This window comes from Staurois parvus, unplaced genomic scaffold (genome assembly GCF_062004578.1).
Source record: "Staurois parvus isolate SC_StPar_1 unplaced genomic scaffold, SC_StPar_1.0 ptg000052l, whole genome shotgun sequence".
In the NCBI taxonomy this organism is placed as follows: Eukaryota; Metazoa; Chordata; class Amphibia; order Anura; family Ranidae; genus Staurois; species Staurois parvus.
Window position 1 is genome coordinate 4,324,917 of NW_028317848.1, and position 17,584 is coordinate 4,342,500.

The 17,584-nt window shown below is 40.5% G+C and overlaps 1 protein-coding gene across 3 annotated transcripts in view; it reads right to left on the reverse strand.

Moving 5' to 3' along the window:
- CPQ (carboxypeptidase Q) overlaps positions 1-17,584 on the reverse strand; it is a 586,146-nt gene that overhangs the window by 350,452 nt on the left and 218,110 nt on the right. For all 3 annotated transcript variants that reach the window (XM_089666608.1, XM_089666616.1, XM_089666624.1), the window contains exon 4: positions 12,442-12,649. In XM_089666608.1, coding sequence (XP_089522734.1) covers positions 12,442-12,649 — 208 coding nt within the window. The remainder of the gene's footprint in view (positions 1-12,441; positions 12,650-17,584) is intronic.

A 17,584-nucleotide genomic window follows, 5' to 3' on the forward strand; every position in this document is an offset into this window, starting at 1 on the left:
GGGGAGGGGCTCTGACATCACCACGATCTGTCGGCTAGTCTACGGTGTGTATAGGAAGTGTGCAGGGCACACACAAAGGTGGATTACCAGAGGCATTGTTTAATTGTTACAAATGTGAGTGGGACTTTCTATTTGAATATTAAAATGTTTTAAAAGGCTAAGGCACCATTTCTTCTTCTTTTCTTTGACACACATACACGTGGAGTTCTGGAGGGGATAAAAGGAGTGAGACCCCTGGAGGTGAGACATCCATCCATCCTCATCCAGTACAGTGAGCACATGTTTGGAGAACCACTAGGTGGAATATTTATATATTGCCATGAGGAATGACCCATGAAGGACTGTTGGAGCAGGATTAATTACATCTGTCCTTTTAGGACAAAAGCGATTTTAGCCTAAATATTTTGGGCTAACAAGGAGGTGAGCGCATAATATAGCAGTATTCACTGGTATTGTTCACTCCATATTGAATGTCACAAGTTTCTTTCATCTACTAAGAGGACTGTTCATTGTATAGGGACATTTCTGGAGGTCACAATTGTTTATTTTATTGAAGGTTTCCTTTTTTTTTTTTCTTCTCAACACCATTTGCACACGCATATTAATCACAGAGTTTATTAGTTTGATATAATTATTTATTCAATATCACATTATAGTATGGTTAAATATTGTTAAATAACACGGGAGCGCAGCACTATTAACTTTTATATTTAGATGTTAATGACCATTTTTGATCTTGTCTCTTTGTTAAAGCATGGCTAGCTTATGTCTTCACATATACTGTCTATGACGCTAAAGATAATTTTAGACCCATGGACTGCCCTTTTTAGCAGACCATCTTCCAGACATTTAAAAGGTCAAAACAAGCTCATTAAACAGTCTGCATGGCCATCAGATGTGTCATAGACGTGGGTAGAAGAGACCCCTCCCACTACATGAATAATTATTGGCAACACTTGGTGGATCTACAGCATTTTCACATAAACTCTAGAACAGATACATCTGAACAAATCTTGCAACCTGGAATATATTTACAATTAATCCTACTTCACTATGGGTCCCTACAGTATACCTAAAAGAAAAAATTTAATATTTCAGCCTACCAATTCTTAAACGTGATGGTTGAATGAATTTTAATTTTTTAGGCTATTTTTATTTTATTTTCACCTGGTGATCCAGCCAGCACATCTGTTGTTTTTCAACTCCCTTTCACAGACTGAGCTATAAAGCAAAAGTGGTAGTCAGAGGGTTGAGACAAAATTTACCACTGAAAGGTGTGCTTACAATAATCAGCTTTTATTTATGTAAAACCTTTATCACAAAAGTAAAAAAAAGAAAAACTGTAGCTGTAACTGCTTATAAAGTGTTAGCTGGAGTTTGGTTTTTATTTGTTAGTCAAGTCCATCTAGATCTGCTAGTCTAACACTACCCTCTCTCCAAACTAACAATGCCGTTGTCCAAATGTATTTCTATTGCTTCTGCATCCAGAGTATAGCCACCCTCAGGAAGGAAGTGTGCTATTAGCTGGAATGAAGGGAAAAAGCTTAATAAAACAAAACAAATGCAGCCACCATAGTTAAGAATGGTAAGCTGCAATAAATTAAACTTTGGTTTTTGGGTTTAAATTTGCTTTAAAGTATATGTATAGCCAAAAACGTATTTTATGCTTTGGATAGAGAAGGGCTAAAGAATAAGTTCACCTTTTGAAAAAATAATAAATGCCTGTTTTTGCAGGTAAACAAAATTGCATTTATTATTTTTTTCTCAAGCATTGCAATTTCATTTCTCTTATTTCTTTTATTTAGTTATGCAGTTATACTATGGGCTATATGAAAACATCTCAGCTTAAACATCTACAAAACAAAATAAAACTAGTGATTCTCACAGCAAATGACCTTCCTACAGCGTGACAACTCAGAATCACTGCATCCTTGTCACCCAGTGCAGCCATAAGGACTACAAGACTGCATGGTTTCGTACATAGAGGAAGAGAGATTTCACAACCATTCACCGTTGTTAACCCTACTTCTTAGCTACAATCAAAACAGGACATGCCAGGCTCCATCCCCAGACTTTACATGGCTTTGTGAATATCGGTGTCCACATCGCCTGAAGGGAAACAGCATGCATAGCTGAAAATGTAGGCCAGCAAGGTGATATGTATCTGAAGGAAATGACATAGGGTGAACTCTCGGATCCCTCACACAAGAAGGTCTACAAAAAAGGGTAATATCACTCCTAGGAAAAGGTTAAAAAAAATTTAAGCTACCTTGGGACCTGGTCATGGGCATAGGAGATTTACCCTAAAAAACTGAAACAAAGTCCCAGAACATATCTATTACACCGCTCCACAGCCACTGTTTGACAAAACCCCAGCTGCTATTTTGACTTTATATTTTAGCAGCATTTGAAACCTTAATTCAGAAATACTATGTGACAACAATATTGTTATATGGCATTTATGCTGTTTTATTCATGTACGGGTTTTCTTTAGATCTTAACTGCAGAAAAACAACTAAAGTAACACTTGAAAGAAACGTATACATAATTCGCAATACAAAGTGTATGCTGGTGCTGATTTTTATACGCAATTGCCGGATTTTTTTTTTCTTCCCTACAGCTCACAGGATTAGCGGTCACTTTCCCCAGAGTTAAAGGAAATGTTGTTTCTTTTAACTTGGGGAAATAAACTAAAATAAAACTCTCTCTTTTAGCTGGGGGAAAGTGACAGCTGAATTTCTGAGCTATTTTGAAGGAAAAAAAAAAAGCGGTAATTACATTTAAAAACCAGCACCACAATAAATAAAAAAAAACGGCGTGGGGTCCCTCCTCCCATCCATACCAAGCCCTTCAGGTCTGGTATGGATTTTGAAGGGAAAAATGATGTGGGGGTCCCCCCCAAAATCCATACCAGGCCCTTATCCGAGCATGCAGCCCGGCAGGTCAGGAAAGGGAGGGACGAGCCAACCCCCCCCCTTCTGAACCATACCAGGGCACATGCCCTCAAGATGGGGGGGTACTTTGGGGCGGGGGGGGTCAGCGGCGGGCATTGTGATTGACATTGGAACTACTAAGGGGGACATTTTTTTTAGTTTTTTCTTTTAATAAAGGACTTGTCAAAGACCGCATCCTGTCTTTTTTCACACTACACTTTTTGTTTTTTTGTGAATGTGTAGGGGTACCATGTACCCCATACTCATTCACATGGGGGAGTGGGATCTTGGGGACCCCCTTGTTAAAGGGAGCTTCCAGATTCCGATAAGCCCCCTGCCCTCAGACCCCCAAAACCACCAGCCAGGGTTGTGGGGAAGAGGCCCTTCCTGCCCCAAAGCACCCCCCAATGTTGAGGGCATGTGGCCTGGTATTGTTCAGGAGGGGGGGTGCTCGCTCGTCCCCCCCTTTCCTGACCTGCCAGGCTGCATGCTCCAAAAAGGGTCTAGTATGGATTTTGGGGGGAACCCCCACACCATTTTTTTTTTTTATTTTGGAGCGGGGAGTTCCCCTCAAAATCCATACCAGACCCAAAAGGCTTGGTATGGATGGAAGGGGGGACCCCACAAGGGTTTTTAAATTATTTTTTTAATTGCTGGCAATTCTTTTACATTCAGCTGTCAGTGGCAAATCCCACTGACAGCTGAAACATTAACACATGGCTGACACTACTAAAATACTGCATTACTTGATAAAATAACGAATGCGGTATTTTAGTAGCGTTTACTTTTTCTGACCTCCATAACAGATTAATTGGTTTTCAATGCATTTCTATGGGAAACGGCGCTTCGGTTTACAAATTTTTTGCTATATGAAAAGCCCTGCAGAACGAATTAAATTCATAAGCCAAAGTATTACTGTACGTCAGTTCTGATATTTACACTACCTTGCCAGACATCACAGGCTCCTCCTCCACCTCCACTTCATCTTCCTCTGGCAGTGGGTGAATACTAAATGCTGCAAAGTCTGGTGGACCCTTGATGCCCTGGAAGTTTACCTAGGTGCTGGACTAGTAGGAGTCTCAAGGGGACATCACCATACACCAGATAAGCATTGCAGAGCTGCTGAGAACCTGCTTTTTTTACTTTCTCTGTATGAGGCTAGGTTCACATCTAGTGTCTCATGTTTTTGTGCACTTTTCCCATGCTTTTTTCTTGCAGTTTCACACTGCAGACATAGAGAATCCCAATCATTTACTTTCAATAATTTATTGAAAAAGTTTGTTTTTAGAAGAGACAATTGCAACCGCTGTGGTGTGTGCAGGTAGGATTATAACATCAAAAACAGGTAGGTCAAACGCAGTCATACATAAAATGACAAGTAACAAAGCAGATGGTATGTCAAAAAGTACACTGATCCTGTTTTAACAATGGATCTGTGAAAAAAAAACAAAGAATATCCATACACCTATAGCCTGGAATCAGGCGTTGGTGAGAGAGGTGACAGTGTATGACATTCGCAGATCAAACCTAGAAATACAAAAGAAGAAAGCACAGTTTGTCCCTGTGGGAGAGCCCCACAAAAAAAAAGGGGGGGGGGGAAAGTATAAGGGAATGAGAGAAAGTCAAAAAAAGGACGTCAAGACCGCCTGAATCTGGGTCGTGGAATCTCTGTATTCATAGCAACATAAAACTATCTGTTGATATAGAAGGGTGGGCATGTTGGATACAGGGAATCCATATTTTGCCCACTTGCCTGCCGGTCACTTTTACACTCTTCCTGCCCAGGCCAATTTTCAGCTTTCAGCGCGGTTATATTTTGAATGACAATTGCACGGTCATGCAACATTATACCCATCTGAAATTTTTATAATTTTTTCACACAAATAGAGCTTTCTTTTGTTTTTGTTTTTTAAAAAGTTTGCAAACAGGCAATTTTTCTTTTTCACTGATGTGAATTGATGAGGCTGCACTGATAGGCGGCACTGATAGGTAGCACTGATGAGGCAGCGCTGATGAGGCGACACATTGGACAGGTGGACATTAATAAGAAAAAAATCTAGGTGGCGGAAGGCTTCCGTAAAAGGTATAAGCTGCTGTTTCCAAGCTTTTGCTATGGTTTGTTTTGCCTGAGGATTCCAGATGTAGGAGAACACGTCCCTTGGGAAAGGACAGGCAAATAGTGAGTAGAGGAGTTTAAGGACCTTTATCCAGAACCAGGAAAGCACAGGACAAGCCCATCATATATGTAGGATGTCTCCTGGGGTAGAGCATCCTCGGAAACAGGTGCCGGGGGCAGATGGGTGAAGGTGCGCCAGACAAGACAGGACCAGGTACCACCTTGTGACAGTTTTAAATGCTGATTCAATAGTAAGAACATTGATGGAGCAGGAGGTCAAAGTTGTCCATATTTGCGACCAGCAACCCCTATCTTTGGTGCGATGAAGATCCCTTTCCCACCTGGAAACGTAAGTGTGATTGTTAGGAGTTTGAAGGATGTTTAATTGGGAGTAAAGAGTAGATATAAGTTTGGGGGAAAAGGGTGTCCAATGACAAATATGAAGGAATCAGAAGATAAATCGAATTCTGATATTACTGTTACCCAAGTCCTCGCAGCAATTAAAACACTTAAAACGCACAAACCTCCTGGTCACAATGGCTTCTCGACGTTATACTACATAAAATTTCCCTGATGCCCTTGCTCCTCATTTGACCAGTTTCTTTAGTCACCTACACTCCCAATCGGATCTACACCCATCGTCAACGATAGCCCAAAATAGTCATGATTCCAAAACTTGGGAAGAACTTTCAAGATCCTCATAACTTTCGACCCATCTCCCTGCTAAATGTGGATATTAAAATTCTCTCCAAAATCCTTGCCACCAGAATCAACTCATTTTTGCAACACCATATTCATAAATACCAAGGGGGTTTCGTATCCTTTTGGCAGGTCCCCAATAACACTCGCATAGTAATTCATCTTATCCATTTGATGCACCACAATAGAACTCCTGGTATGATTCTTGGCCTAGATATACATAAGGCATTCGATTCTCTTTCCTGGGAGTACATGCATTATGTTTTGGACAAATAGGGGTTCCCATCCACGTTTACTTCCTGGCAGCCAAATCATTTCAATGAGCTGCTCTACGTATGAACGAGCTCCTGTATCTTTTTGGGCATTGAGCATCACATGATTTATTGCATGCAAAAGCACACGTCTCCTTGCCACGTTTTGGATATATATATATATATATATATATATATATATATATATATATTTACATATATACACACATATACATACACACACACACATACATACATGTATACATACATATACATGCGTGCATATATATCCTGTCACCTTTTCTCTTTCCCCTACTGTTTTCTGATTGCTGTACTGAGATGGTCATCTGTCTGCTGGTTACAAATTCCTTCTTGATGACTGACAAAGCCATCTTCAAACACAGGATTAGTTGTATCAAAGGAAGCATCCCTAGAATGTGCATTCTTCTCATTCACAACTCCTAGCTCACATTCATGATGTAACATTATACTAAATCATAATTTGCCCTTATCACACTATATTAAAATGCCTTCCCAATTTTAAACATGCCTGTTTGAAGAAAATGAACTTGAAAAACCTAATATATATTAAGAACTGAATATAGTGCCATTTTATCAAATAGCAAGGATGATGTGCACCTAAAACAAATCTGGGATGCCGTTTGTCATATAAAAGGAACTGCTTGCAGACTGTCTCTCTTTCCCCTGTCCTCATTGATTTCTTCTGTTTTCTTCTAAAGATTTCAGGGTTTTATAAATTCAAGCTGGCTATGCTGACCCAAACAAGCCCCTATAGCATTTATCCTCTGAGGCTATGGTGGGGGCCCTGGACTGTGGGGGTAACAAAGTTCCAAGGATGCTACTCTGCTGCCCTTACTTGGCACAACCCACCTACTTTTTTTACTTTCTCTGTATGAGGCTAGGTTCACACCTAGTGTCTCATGAACACGCATTTTTGTATGCTTTTTACGCATGCACTTTTGGTTTTTTTTATGCATTTTTACGGTACAGGCATAGGGCAAACCAATCATTTCAATGAGCTGCCCTATGCATGACAATTGAGCCAAAGAAGCTCCTGCACCTTTTTGGTCACTGAATGTCACATGTTTTAATGCATGCAAAAGCAAGCCTCCTTGCAAAGTTTGGGATACCATAACAATGAATAGCAATGCAAGCACAACACAAATTGTTCACGCTTTCTGCGAATGCTTAGGTGTGAATGGAGCCTTAGGACAATGTTTGGAACCTTCACTGAGAAATAGTATGTAAAAACTATATTGTTATACGGCGCTTACTTTGTTTCATTCATGTGTAGATCAGAGGAATGATCTTTAATTTGCAAATGACTTTAATTAAAACAAGTATAAAAAAATAATTTTACATGTGTTCCTATCTAACACTTTGTTTACCCTTAGTTAAAACAAATCAGCTCAGATTATAATCTTCATGCCTTCCTCTCCCAAACTGCAATTTTACTGCTTATTTTTAATTCTAGTTTTATCATCATTAATATCCAAACTTTTTCTTTCTAATTCTTTTTGGAGTTTGTTTAGTATCTTTATTTCATTTGTAAATACCTGCCATACTTTGTACCAGAAAATTAGTTTAATGTCATTATAAACTTGACAAGTTTTAAAATAAAGTATGTGTACCTGTCATCTATCATAACACTTGCTTTAAAATGAACACTGGTCAATGGAAAGAAGAGACAGTTCCAAAAATGAATGGAAATAAAAGGGAAATGGAAATGTGGCCAAAAAACAAACTGGGATTAATAACACTTTAAAGAAGAAAAAACAAGTGTACAGTGTTGTCCAGAGCTACAGAGGAAAAAGATGTGAGGATGCTTTTTGTAGATAATTAAAATATAATCAAACTGTGTGGCTAGGCAGTGGGGAAAGCAAATAAACTGGGGTGTATCACTAGAGGAATTACCACATGAGGAAGATGGTCCTGATTCTCCTACTGTGGATCTTATTTCCAGAGGGATCATTAGCAGGTGGAAGGAAGTCCTGAATCTCCTATTACAGATCTTATCACTAGAGGGATCACCAGCAGGTGGAAGGAAGTCCTGATTCCCTTATATAGTTATGATTCCTGGCTCTGAGGAAAAGGGTTGCCCTCGAAATGCGTAAACCATTCTTTGGCTCCTGGAAGACACCTCCCTTTTGTCTGAGGGTCCACTGGGTTTCATTACTCATTGTACCAAAAGCTGCTACTTGATATACAATATTTTTATTGTTTGTGAGTACACTTTTATTAATTGTTTAATAAACTTGACCTGTTTGTCTTTTTGCAGTTGTGCCTGGACTGCTCCACTCGTTTGAGAGAGCAGACATTTATATTTAGTTGAACCACATTTAGAATACTCAGTCCAATTCTGGAGGCCCCACTAACAAAAATATATTGATAAGACAGAGCAAGTTAAAAGATCGGGAACAAATATGGTGAAAGGTATGAGGGATAAAACATTATAAGAGACTTCAGAAACTTAGTATATACAATACTGAGGAAAGAAGGGAGCAGGGACATGACTGAAACCTTCAAATACATTAAGGGTTTAAATATGGTTCAGGACAACAGTATTTTCAATATCAAGCATGAGAACTGGGGGACATAACCTCAAACTAGCAAGAGGACAGTTCAGATTAATCAGTCTAATTTTACAGAAAAAATGGCTGTTGTTTGGAACAGACTTCAAAAAGTAGCAGAACTGATAGAGCAATTGGTCTTTTCCTTACCATTACTCTATATTCCTGAACATTTCCCTTGTCTTATACCTTTAAAGACCCTTCAAGTACAGAAAATACCCATAGTTCTTGTAGAAATGCACTCAGGATCTAAGCCCTGACAACACAGGGCTGAATGTTGTCCGCCCACCTATTGTCTTTTGCTAAGCTACTCAACCACTCCTGCCCTCAGATTTTTACCACATAAAAGCTACTTATCCTATAGCCTATGAAATGAATAGGGAGAGTTAAACAGTGTCTTGAAGATAACATAGGCAGTTTATACAGGACAGCTCTGAATTTCTTACAAGAGTAACCGTTTGTTTTTTTTCCACTTACCAAACATATATATCAGATTGCTTCCAATGGTATATTTAACAGACCAAAGTGGAGCAAATAAGAGAAGGTCATTGTTAGGGTTTACATACACTAAATAATTGCAAAATAATTGCAGAATAAACGTGACAGAATTTTAAAATATGTATCTGGTCCTAAATGGTACACAGATGTGAGAGATGAAACCCAAAGGCAACAATTTAATAGTAAAGTGGGTTTCTTTTTTTAGGCTGTTTTTCCTTTATTTTCATCTGGTGATTTGGCCAGTAATACACCACTGTGGAAAGAGTAGTGTTAGATAGACTAGTAAATTTAGATGGTTGCTACATAAGTGACTAACAAATGAAATCCTATTTCCATATAACACTTTTTAGGCAGTTACAGCAATAGTTTTTTCCTCTTGGGATAGAGGTTTTCACTTATGGCTGAAACATAATGGTTAAATGTTAAATGGTTTGTCTTGACTCTCTAACTGCCACTTTTGTCGAACAGCTTGGTCTGTTAGACTACATTCACATCAGCGATTTAGGCTGGTGTGAATTATAGCAGCAGGGATCTTCAGGTTCCTACTGCGGCTCTGAACGGCTAGGTCCCCCTTCACTATAATGACAGGTCGCTGGAGGCCGCATGGAGCGCGCGTGCGTGCGTGTGTGTGTAGGGGGGGGGGCGGCACCTAGCCGCTCAGAGCAGCAGCAGGAATCAGAAGATTCTTGCCGCTCTCGTTCACACCACCCTAAATCACCAATCTGAATGTAGCCTTAAAAGAAATTGAAAAATAACAGAATTACTAGCCGGATCACCAGGTAATACAAGCATCCACCCGACAATAAAAAAAAAAAAAGAAAAAAGAAAAACAAAGACTGCTGTGTCCACTTCAGGGATCATTATTATTCCAAATCCATGTAGGTTTTCAAGTGAGACTAAAATAAAATTAATAAAGAATCTCCAACACTAAATATGTCATCAAAAAACAGACAGATGCTGAACTTTTGACTCAAAAATTCAGACAGGACCGGCGTCTCTGATAATTGCTTCAGTATATGTATAGAGACAAATATAGAGCATTTCCCACTTGTGATGCACGTCTCATTCAAGGACACATGAAGCACATCCTAGATCCAGCAGGACAGTCTACACTTATCACAAATGTTATCCTAAAGTATTTCTGCCAGATGTCTCCAAAGCAAAACTGTAAGAACTCTAGCTGTAGCCTGTCAGATATTATTACACTTAGCTCAGAGATGATGCATGGCTCTCATTCAACACAGACCCTAAAAAAATACATTGTTTGAGTAGAGAGCAATGCTAGCCAGATCATGGCTCCCTGTATCACTTTATTGCTTGTGCTCTGTTGGATTTCTTAAGAATTTGTTTGATGAGGATATCCAGTATGTGTGCTGGACAGAGAAATTGACAGGTACATCGAAGCAAAACACGGCAGATATCCATATCCTTTCTGTGAAGACATCCTGAAAGCATCAATCTTGGAACAGAATGTCAATTCAATGTGTCACTCCAAAGGTATTTACAGCTTTACCAAGTGTTCCTGAAAGTGCATATAATGCTGCTGTGAATGGAGCTAGACTGATAAACTCTAACCTAACAAAGCTTTAAGACGTAGAGATTCTTGTTAAATAATTACACAGACTTAATTAAAAGATGATGTTTATATCTGTGCATGTGCCATGCAAGGATACACTTTGCTAGTCTTTATTAAATCCATCTTAATGATAATATTCTGCAAGCATTTAAAGGGGACCTGAATTCAAAAGAAGATTTACTACCATACGCAGAACATCTAAAAATGTTAATTGTGCTTAAGAACTACCTGGAAAAATCTACCTTTTGTCCTGAATTTTTCCTGAAAATTACCAATGCACTACCTGAAATGTGAGTGTGCTTAGGTATTCCTGTGCCTTAAAGGACATGTTCACCCATTTTTAGGGTGGAACATGTAAAATGTTCCCACTGCTGTGAGCACTGCTTGCCAGGACTCCTGCTAGTTGTCACTATTTAAAAAATAGCGGTCCGTCCACCCAGTCATGTCATTTATTCACAGAGTTCTGTGAATGGGAAACTACAAGCACTGGCACTCTTTACAGCTGTCGGCTTGTAGTTCTCAATGAACTACCACGGTGCTGTTGAGTGCTGTGGTAGTTCATTGTCTCTTCCAGTCATTGCGTATCTGAGTGCCTGTACAAAGTACAAACAGACAGATACACTGACAAGTCTGCAGGAGTCCTGCATGGCGTTCACAATTTGCTGATCGCAGGTGCAATGCTTTACAGGCTCCAAGTAAAAAAAAAAATAAATGCACATTTTTTGTTACCTGAAAAAAAGATGTGCATCTATTTATTTATTTTTAAAGGTGAACTTCTCCATTAAATCTCATAGCTGTAAATCTGTTGTGTGGCAGACACTGTTGTATGTGACTGCTAGTCTCATGAGATTGGAAGAGAAATTTGGTGAAGTCACTACTGTATAGGTCTCCTTGATGGAAAGGAAGCTGTAACTGACGATTTGTACTGCAAAAATCTCCCAGCTTCTATGCCATTCATTCTATGGGTATGTGCTTCCCACAACTTCCCACATACAAAAAAAAGAAAAAGAAAAAAAAAAACAGTATTTTTACTTGCATGTAATTGAATGGTGTAAGAGCACAGCTTCCTCACATTCACTAAACTATAGGAAAATGTCATTGCAAAGTGCAAAATCCCTTGCACGTTGAACAGCCTATTTGCCTTAAGTGAATCAACCCTACAGTCTCTAGAGTGCAGAACAAGGCATGGTAGGCCAGAAAGGGGGAAAGATCAGCTGTAGGGAGCCAACAGACAACAATAGCAATTCAATTTTGTCATCTGCCTACCTTTTTTTGTACACAGCTTCCAGACTTCAGGTTTTCTTTAATAATGTATTGTAGTGCATTTTAAAGTGAACCCAATCTAGTCCAAAATACTTCTAAGGTAACAAAAGTGCTGTGTTGCAGGCACTTTGTGGATGAGCATGGGGCTTCATCTTGACTTGAGTAGAAAGAGAGTTTTCGCGTACAGACTGGGCCTAGGCTCGAACAGCACACAGCAATCAATTCAAAGAGTAACAAGAGTAGTTACAGCCTCAAAAGGGTACTTGCAATTCAATACTGTTATTAACTTATAAATAATTTAGGGCAGGTTATGTTCAGTTTGAAGAGGTCAGGGCAGAAAGTGAGGAGAAATCTCCCCAATCATCTACAAATCATACCCCAATCTTTCCCACTCTTTCCAAAACTTAAAAAAGTTATTTAATGGAGCTGTGCTTTCAGTGTGTACCAGTTATGTTACATTATCCTTGTGAATATTGATTGTCACAACTTAACCCCAGTTTCCTCTATCACATACCTGTTCTGGATATTTACTCCCAACAATCTCTGCCACTGTATTAAAGGAATCCGCATCAGGATGCTGGATAGCTCCCATTTTCAGCTGCACCACTATTTTGACACCGCGTGACGCCATTCGAGCCATCATTTCAGCATCTTCTATTGTAATACATGCAGTAGGGATCTTGGGAACACCATTCTGGTAATCCTGCCATCCTGTGTGAGGGCTGCAAGACATTCCCAAAATGAAAACCAAGACAGTAAATTAGAATAGAATCTTTTTCATTAAACAGTATACTAATAGAGTATTTTACATATAAATTCATTTCATTATACAGTTAAGCAAATTGTTGATCTCTCTTGATTCAGCATACTAGCTGAATAGCTTTGCTAACTATTTTGTAAGAGATTATTATTATTATTATAATACAGTATTTATAAAGCACCAACAGTTCGCTCAGCGCTGTACATTACATGCGACAATACAATGAGATACACAAGGGGTTTGAGGGCCCTGCTCCTTGGAGCTTACAATCTAGGAGGGAGGGGATAGTGGTACAGGAGGAAATAGCTGTGGGGGATGGAGTGGTAGGAGGAGTGGAGGAGGTCGGCAATTAGCAGGGGGTGGGGTAGGCTTCCCTGAAGACGTGGGTTTTCAGGGTGCGCCTAAAGGAGAGGAGAGTAGGTGATAGTCTGATGGATTGGGGTAGGGAGTTTCAGAGGATCAGTGACGCCCTGGAGGCGGGCATGGGAGGAGGAGACCAGGGAACTAGAGAGGAGGCGGTCTTGTGAGGAGCGGAGAGTGCGTGTTGGGTGATACTTGGATATTAGGTTGGTGATGTAGTTTGGGGCAGTATGATGAACAGCTTTGTATGTCAGTTTTAGGATTTTGAACTTGATCTGTTGGGCAATCGGAAGCCAGTGGAGGGATTGGCAGAGGGGGGTGGCAGAAACAGAGCGGTTGGTAAGGTGGATGAGTCTGGCAGCCGTATTCAGGATCGACTGAAGCGGGGATAGCCTATGGCGAGGCAGGCCAGTGAGGAGGGAGTTGCAGTGATCAAGTTGTGATATGATGAGGGAGTGGATGAGCTGCTTAGTGGTTTATGGGGTTAGGAATGTGCGGATTTTGGCGATGTTGCGGAGGTGGAGTCTGCATGAGTTTGTTAGTGATTGGACTTGGGGCTGGAAGGATAGGTTGGAGTCAAGAATGACACCAAGTACTCTGGCCTGCGGGGCGGGCCTGATGGTGGCATTCTTGGACGTGATGGAGAAGTCAGTGGGGGGTGGTGTGCAGGCTGGGGGGAAGACTAGGAGCTCGGTTTTGGAGAGGTTCAGTTAAAGGAAGTGGAGCGACATCCAATCTGATATGTCGTTCAGTAGGTTTGTGATTCGCGCGGAGACTGAGGGGGTGAGGCGAGGGGTCGAGAGATAGATTTGCTTGTTGTTGGCATAGAGGTGGTAGTTGAAGCCGTGAGAGTGTATGAGTTGGCCAAGGGAGGAGGTGTAGAAGGAGAAGAGAAGGGGCCCGAGGACAGAGCCTTGAGGGAACCCAACAGAGAGGGGGAGTGAGGGGGAGGTGGTAGCGTTATAGATAACGCTGAAGGAGCGTTGTGATAGGTAGGACGAGAGCCAGGAGAGAGCGGAATCTCTGAGATTTATTTAATGGGGGCATCCAATCAGATTTTAGAATTGCAACTGAAGCAATAAAGGATGACTGGTAATTGGATGCTATTGAACATTCCTGCACATTATCTATGCCTTATTATGTAACCTCCCAATTAGGTTTCTGAAGGATACTTTAAAAGGCAAACCACAATAATGTAATCAAATTTAAATAGTTTTTGGAGGTTTATATATTTAGTAAACTGATGCTTTAGGCCATATGCACACTGAGCCTTAAGCCCCTGTATGTTCAATCCTGGAATTTTTGTGCTCAGGACGCACAGTTACAGCATCCAGCCCAGCTGCCTGCAGTCTCTCAAAGTCTATGAAAGACTGAAAAACACTGCGCCAGGACAAGGCTGGACATGGTATTGAGTTCAGGGATGTATGCCCAGAATGCTGATTTTTTTTAAATTCTGGGCATACATCCCTGAAGCACAGGGCCCTAAACACAAGTACCACTGGCATCCAGCCACAATGTATCTCAACCTGTCATAGACTGACTGGCTACTGCACTTGTGCTTCTTGGGATATACAAAGATGGCAGGATCAGAAGCACAGAAGTAAATCCCCAGTTAGCATGTGGCATTATATTTGTGTCTTTAATTAACTAATATAGGCGCGCGCACACACACACAATCTTTGTTTTACAAGCATTTATTATACAAAGGATTGCAAGAGCACTATGGGTTATCCAAGGTGAAACCACACCTGTTTCATTCGATTTGATTACAGTCTTTTGGTTTGCATTTTGTGTGAGTGCCAGTAGTGTCATTATGCTTGTGTCATTATGCTTCCCACTCTCTGATGCGGGGCCCTCTGGTCTCAGCTCCTGAGGTTGCAGAGTAGCATGCAATTGTTATGCTGTGTGTTAAAAACACAGTGTCCCTGCAGTCAGAGCTCTGATGATCTGTCAATTAACCACTTCTCTACCGGGCACTTTTACCCCCTTCCTAACCAGGACAATTTTTTAGCTTTCAGCGCTGTTTCACTTTGAATGACAATTGCACGGTCATGCAACACTGTACCCATATGAAATGTTTACCATTTTTTCACACAAAAATAGAGCTTTTTTTTGGTGGTATTTAATCGCCACTGGGTTTTTTTATGTTTTGCACTATAAATGAAAAAATCATTTTTTCTTTGTTTCTATTATAAAATTTTTCAAACAGGTACATTTTCTCCTTCACTGATGTGTGTTGATGAGGCAGCACTGATGGGGCAATGATGAGGTGGTACTGATAGGCTGCAATGAGGAGTTGGCACAGGTGGGACTTAATGAGGAGGCACTGATGATGCTGAACTAATATGCAGCACTGATGGGAACTGATAGGCGGCAATGATGGACACTGATCAGCGCCACTGCTGGGCACTGATGGGCGCCACTGCTGGGCACTGATGGGCGCCACTGCTGGGCACTTTTGGGGCTGCACTAATAATCAGTACTAAATCGTGGGGTCTTGTGAGCTACAACACTGCCCCAATTTACATAACCAATCTTGTCTCTAAATATCACCCTAACCGTACTCTCCGCTCCTTGCAAGACCTCCTACTCTCTAGCTCCCTCATCTCCTACTCCCATGCTCACCTCCAAGACTTCTCCAGGGCGTCACCCATCCTCTGGAACTCCCTACCCCAATCTACCAGACTATCGCCTACTCTACCTACTTTTAGGCGATCATTGAAAACCTCTCTCTTCAGGGAAGCCTATCCCACCCTCTGCTAATACTGTAATCCTCTACTCTTCCAACCACTCCATGCTCCACAGTTATTACCTATTGTACCATTCACCCCTCCCTCCTAGATTGTAAGCTCCAAGGAGCAGAGCCTTCAAATTCCTCTTGTATTGAACTATATTGTCTCCCACTATAATGTAAAGTGCTGAGCAAACCGTTGGCGCTATATAAATCCTGTATATAATAATAATAATACGTTGTTAAAAGGTATTCTTAGTGTATGAAATCAATATTGGGAAAATGCTAATTCAAATAAAAGTTACAATAAAAATATGAATGAAATTGAAACAAGACGCTCTACACACTCATACTAATGTGTTATAGTGAACCAAAAATCATATACACTTGCTGTGTGTTGCCTTTAAGTGTCGTGACGTCAGGGAGGGGCTCTGACATCACGATGCTTAAAGGCAACACACAGAAAGTATACTTCAGTTTTCAAAAGCACACTGTGGATTGAATTTTCAATGTTTTAAAGTGATTTTAACATGTATTACATGTGAGTGCACTAATTTATTTAATAAATGTTTTAAAAAGAGGATAAAAAGGCACTATATTCTTTATTACTCTTTATGGCACTTACACCAATAGAGGAAGAGTCCTAAGGAAGTAAGGAGACCCCTAACTGTGAAGAGGGATAATCCCATCCATCTCCAAGTCCAATTAAAGGGACACAAGCCCTATATGACTTTACTTAACGGTTTGTTCATATATGCCAGGTGAGAGCACAGGCGGTGAAGGTGTACACAATTTTAGTTTTATTGAAGTTTTTAAAGACATAACAGGGTAATGGTAGTACACAATTTTATGATTGGTGGAATGCACGCAAAATCATTTCCTATCACATCACTAAAAGGAATGTCAAAGTCACAGATTGACTAAGGACATTTTTGCAGCAGAAGCGTGACTGCATTATCACATTCAATTTGTTGGATTGATTTAATTTCACTATTAAAAATTTTTTTTTTTTAACTCTTTATTGTACTTGTCAGTGGAGCTTGACACTGTATATGATTTTTGGTTCACTGATCAGTGCCCTGATGATCAGTGCCGGTGTTCTCTGTGACATTTTCCGGTTATCGGCAGTACTTTCCTCACGCTGTGACAGTGTGAGGAAAGTGCTGCTGATAACCAGCATCTGTATTTACTTTGTGATTAGCTGTGTCATTGGACACAGCTGATCACGTGGTAAAAGGCCGCTGTGATTGTCCTTTTACCTTGAATGTAATCAGCTGTGTCCGTACGACACACTGATCACAGACAGCACCTGGTGCGCACCACTGGGAGCACGCAGGTTTGTGTTCTGGGAGGACGTCATATGACGCCTTCCCAGAACTGGACAACTGCGCTGTAGCCATCATTTGGTTATAGCTCGTTGTCAAGTGGTTAAAGAAAAACATCTATGAGGTGGCAGGTGCCTCATTGGACTTAACTCATAGTATGCTAGAACATTTTGCAAAATGGTTGCATTCCTGGATCTCAACTTTTATCATATTTAATAGGGACTAAGGACTAGAACAAATCACTTTGCATAGGCATAAAGCCTAATGGGTTTGAATAGGGCTCGAGTATAGGAGTTTATGCAGACAGCTTCCCTTTAAAATACCAAACACTTATCAATGATAAAGGTCTGGTATGTAGTTTTAGAGGGAAACCCACAACATTCTTTTTTTATGGGCCTTACTCCCCCCTTACAATCTGTACCAGACCCTCATTTAGAATGGATGTTGAAGGGAATGCCTTCCATATTGTTCACAAGCAGAA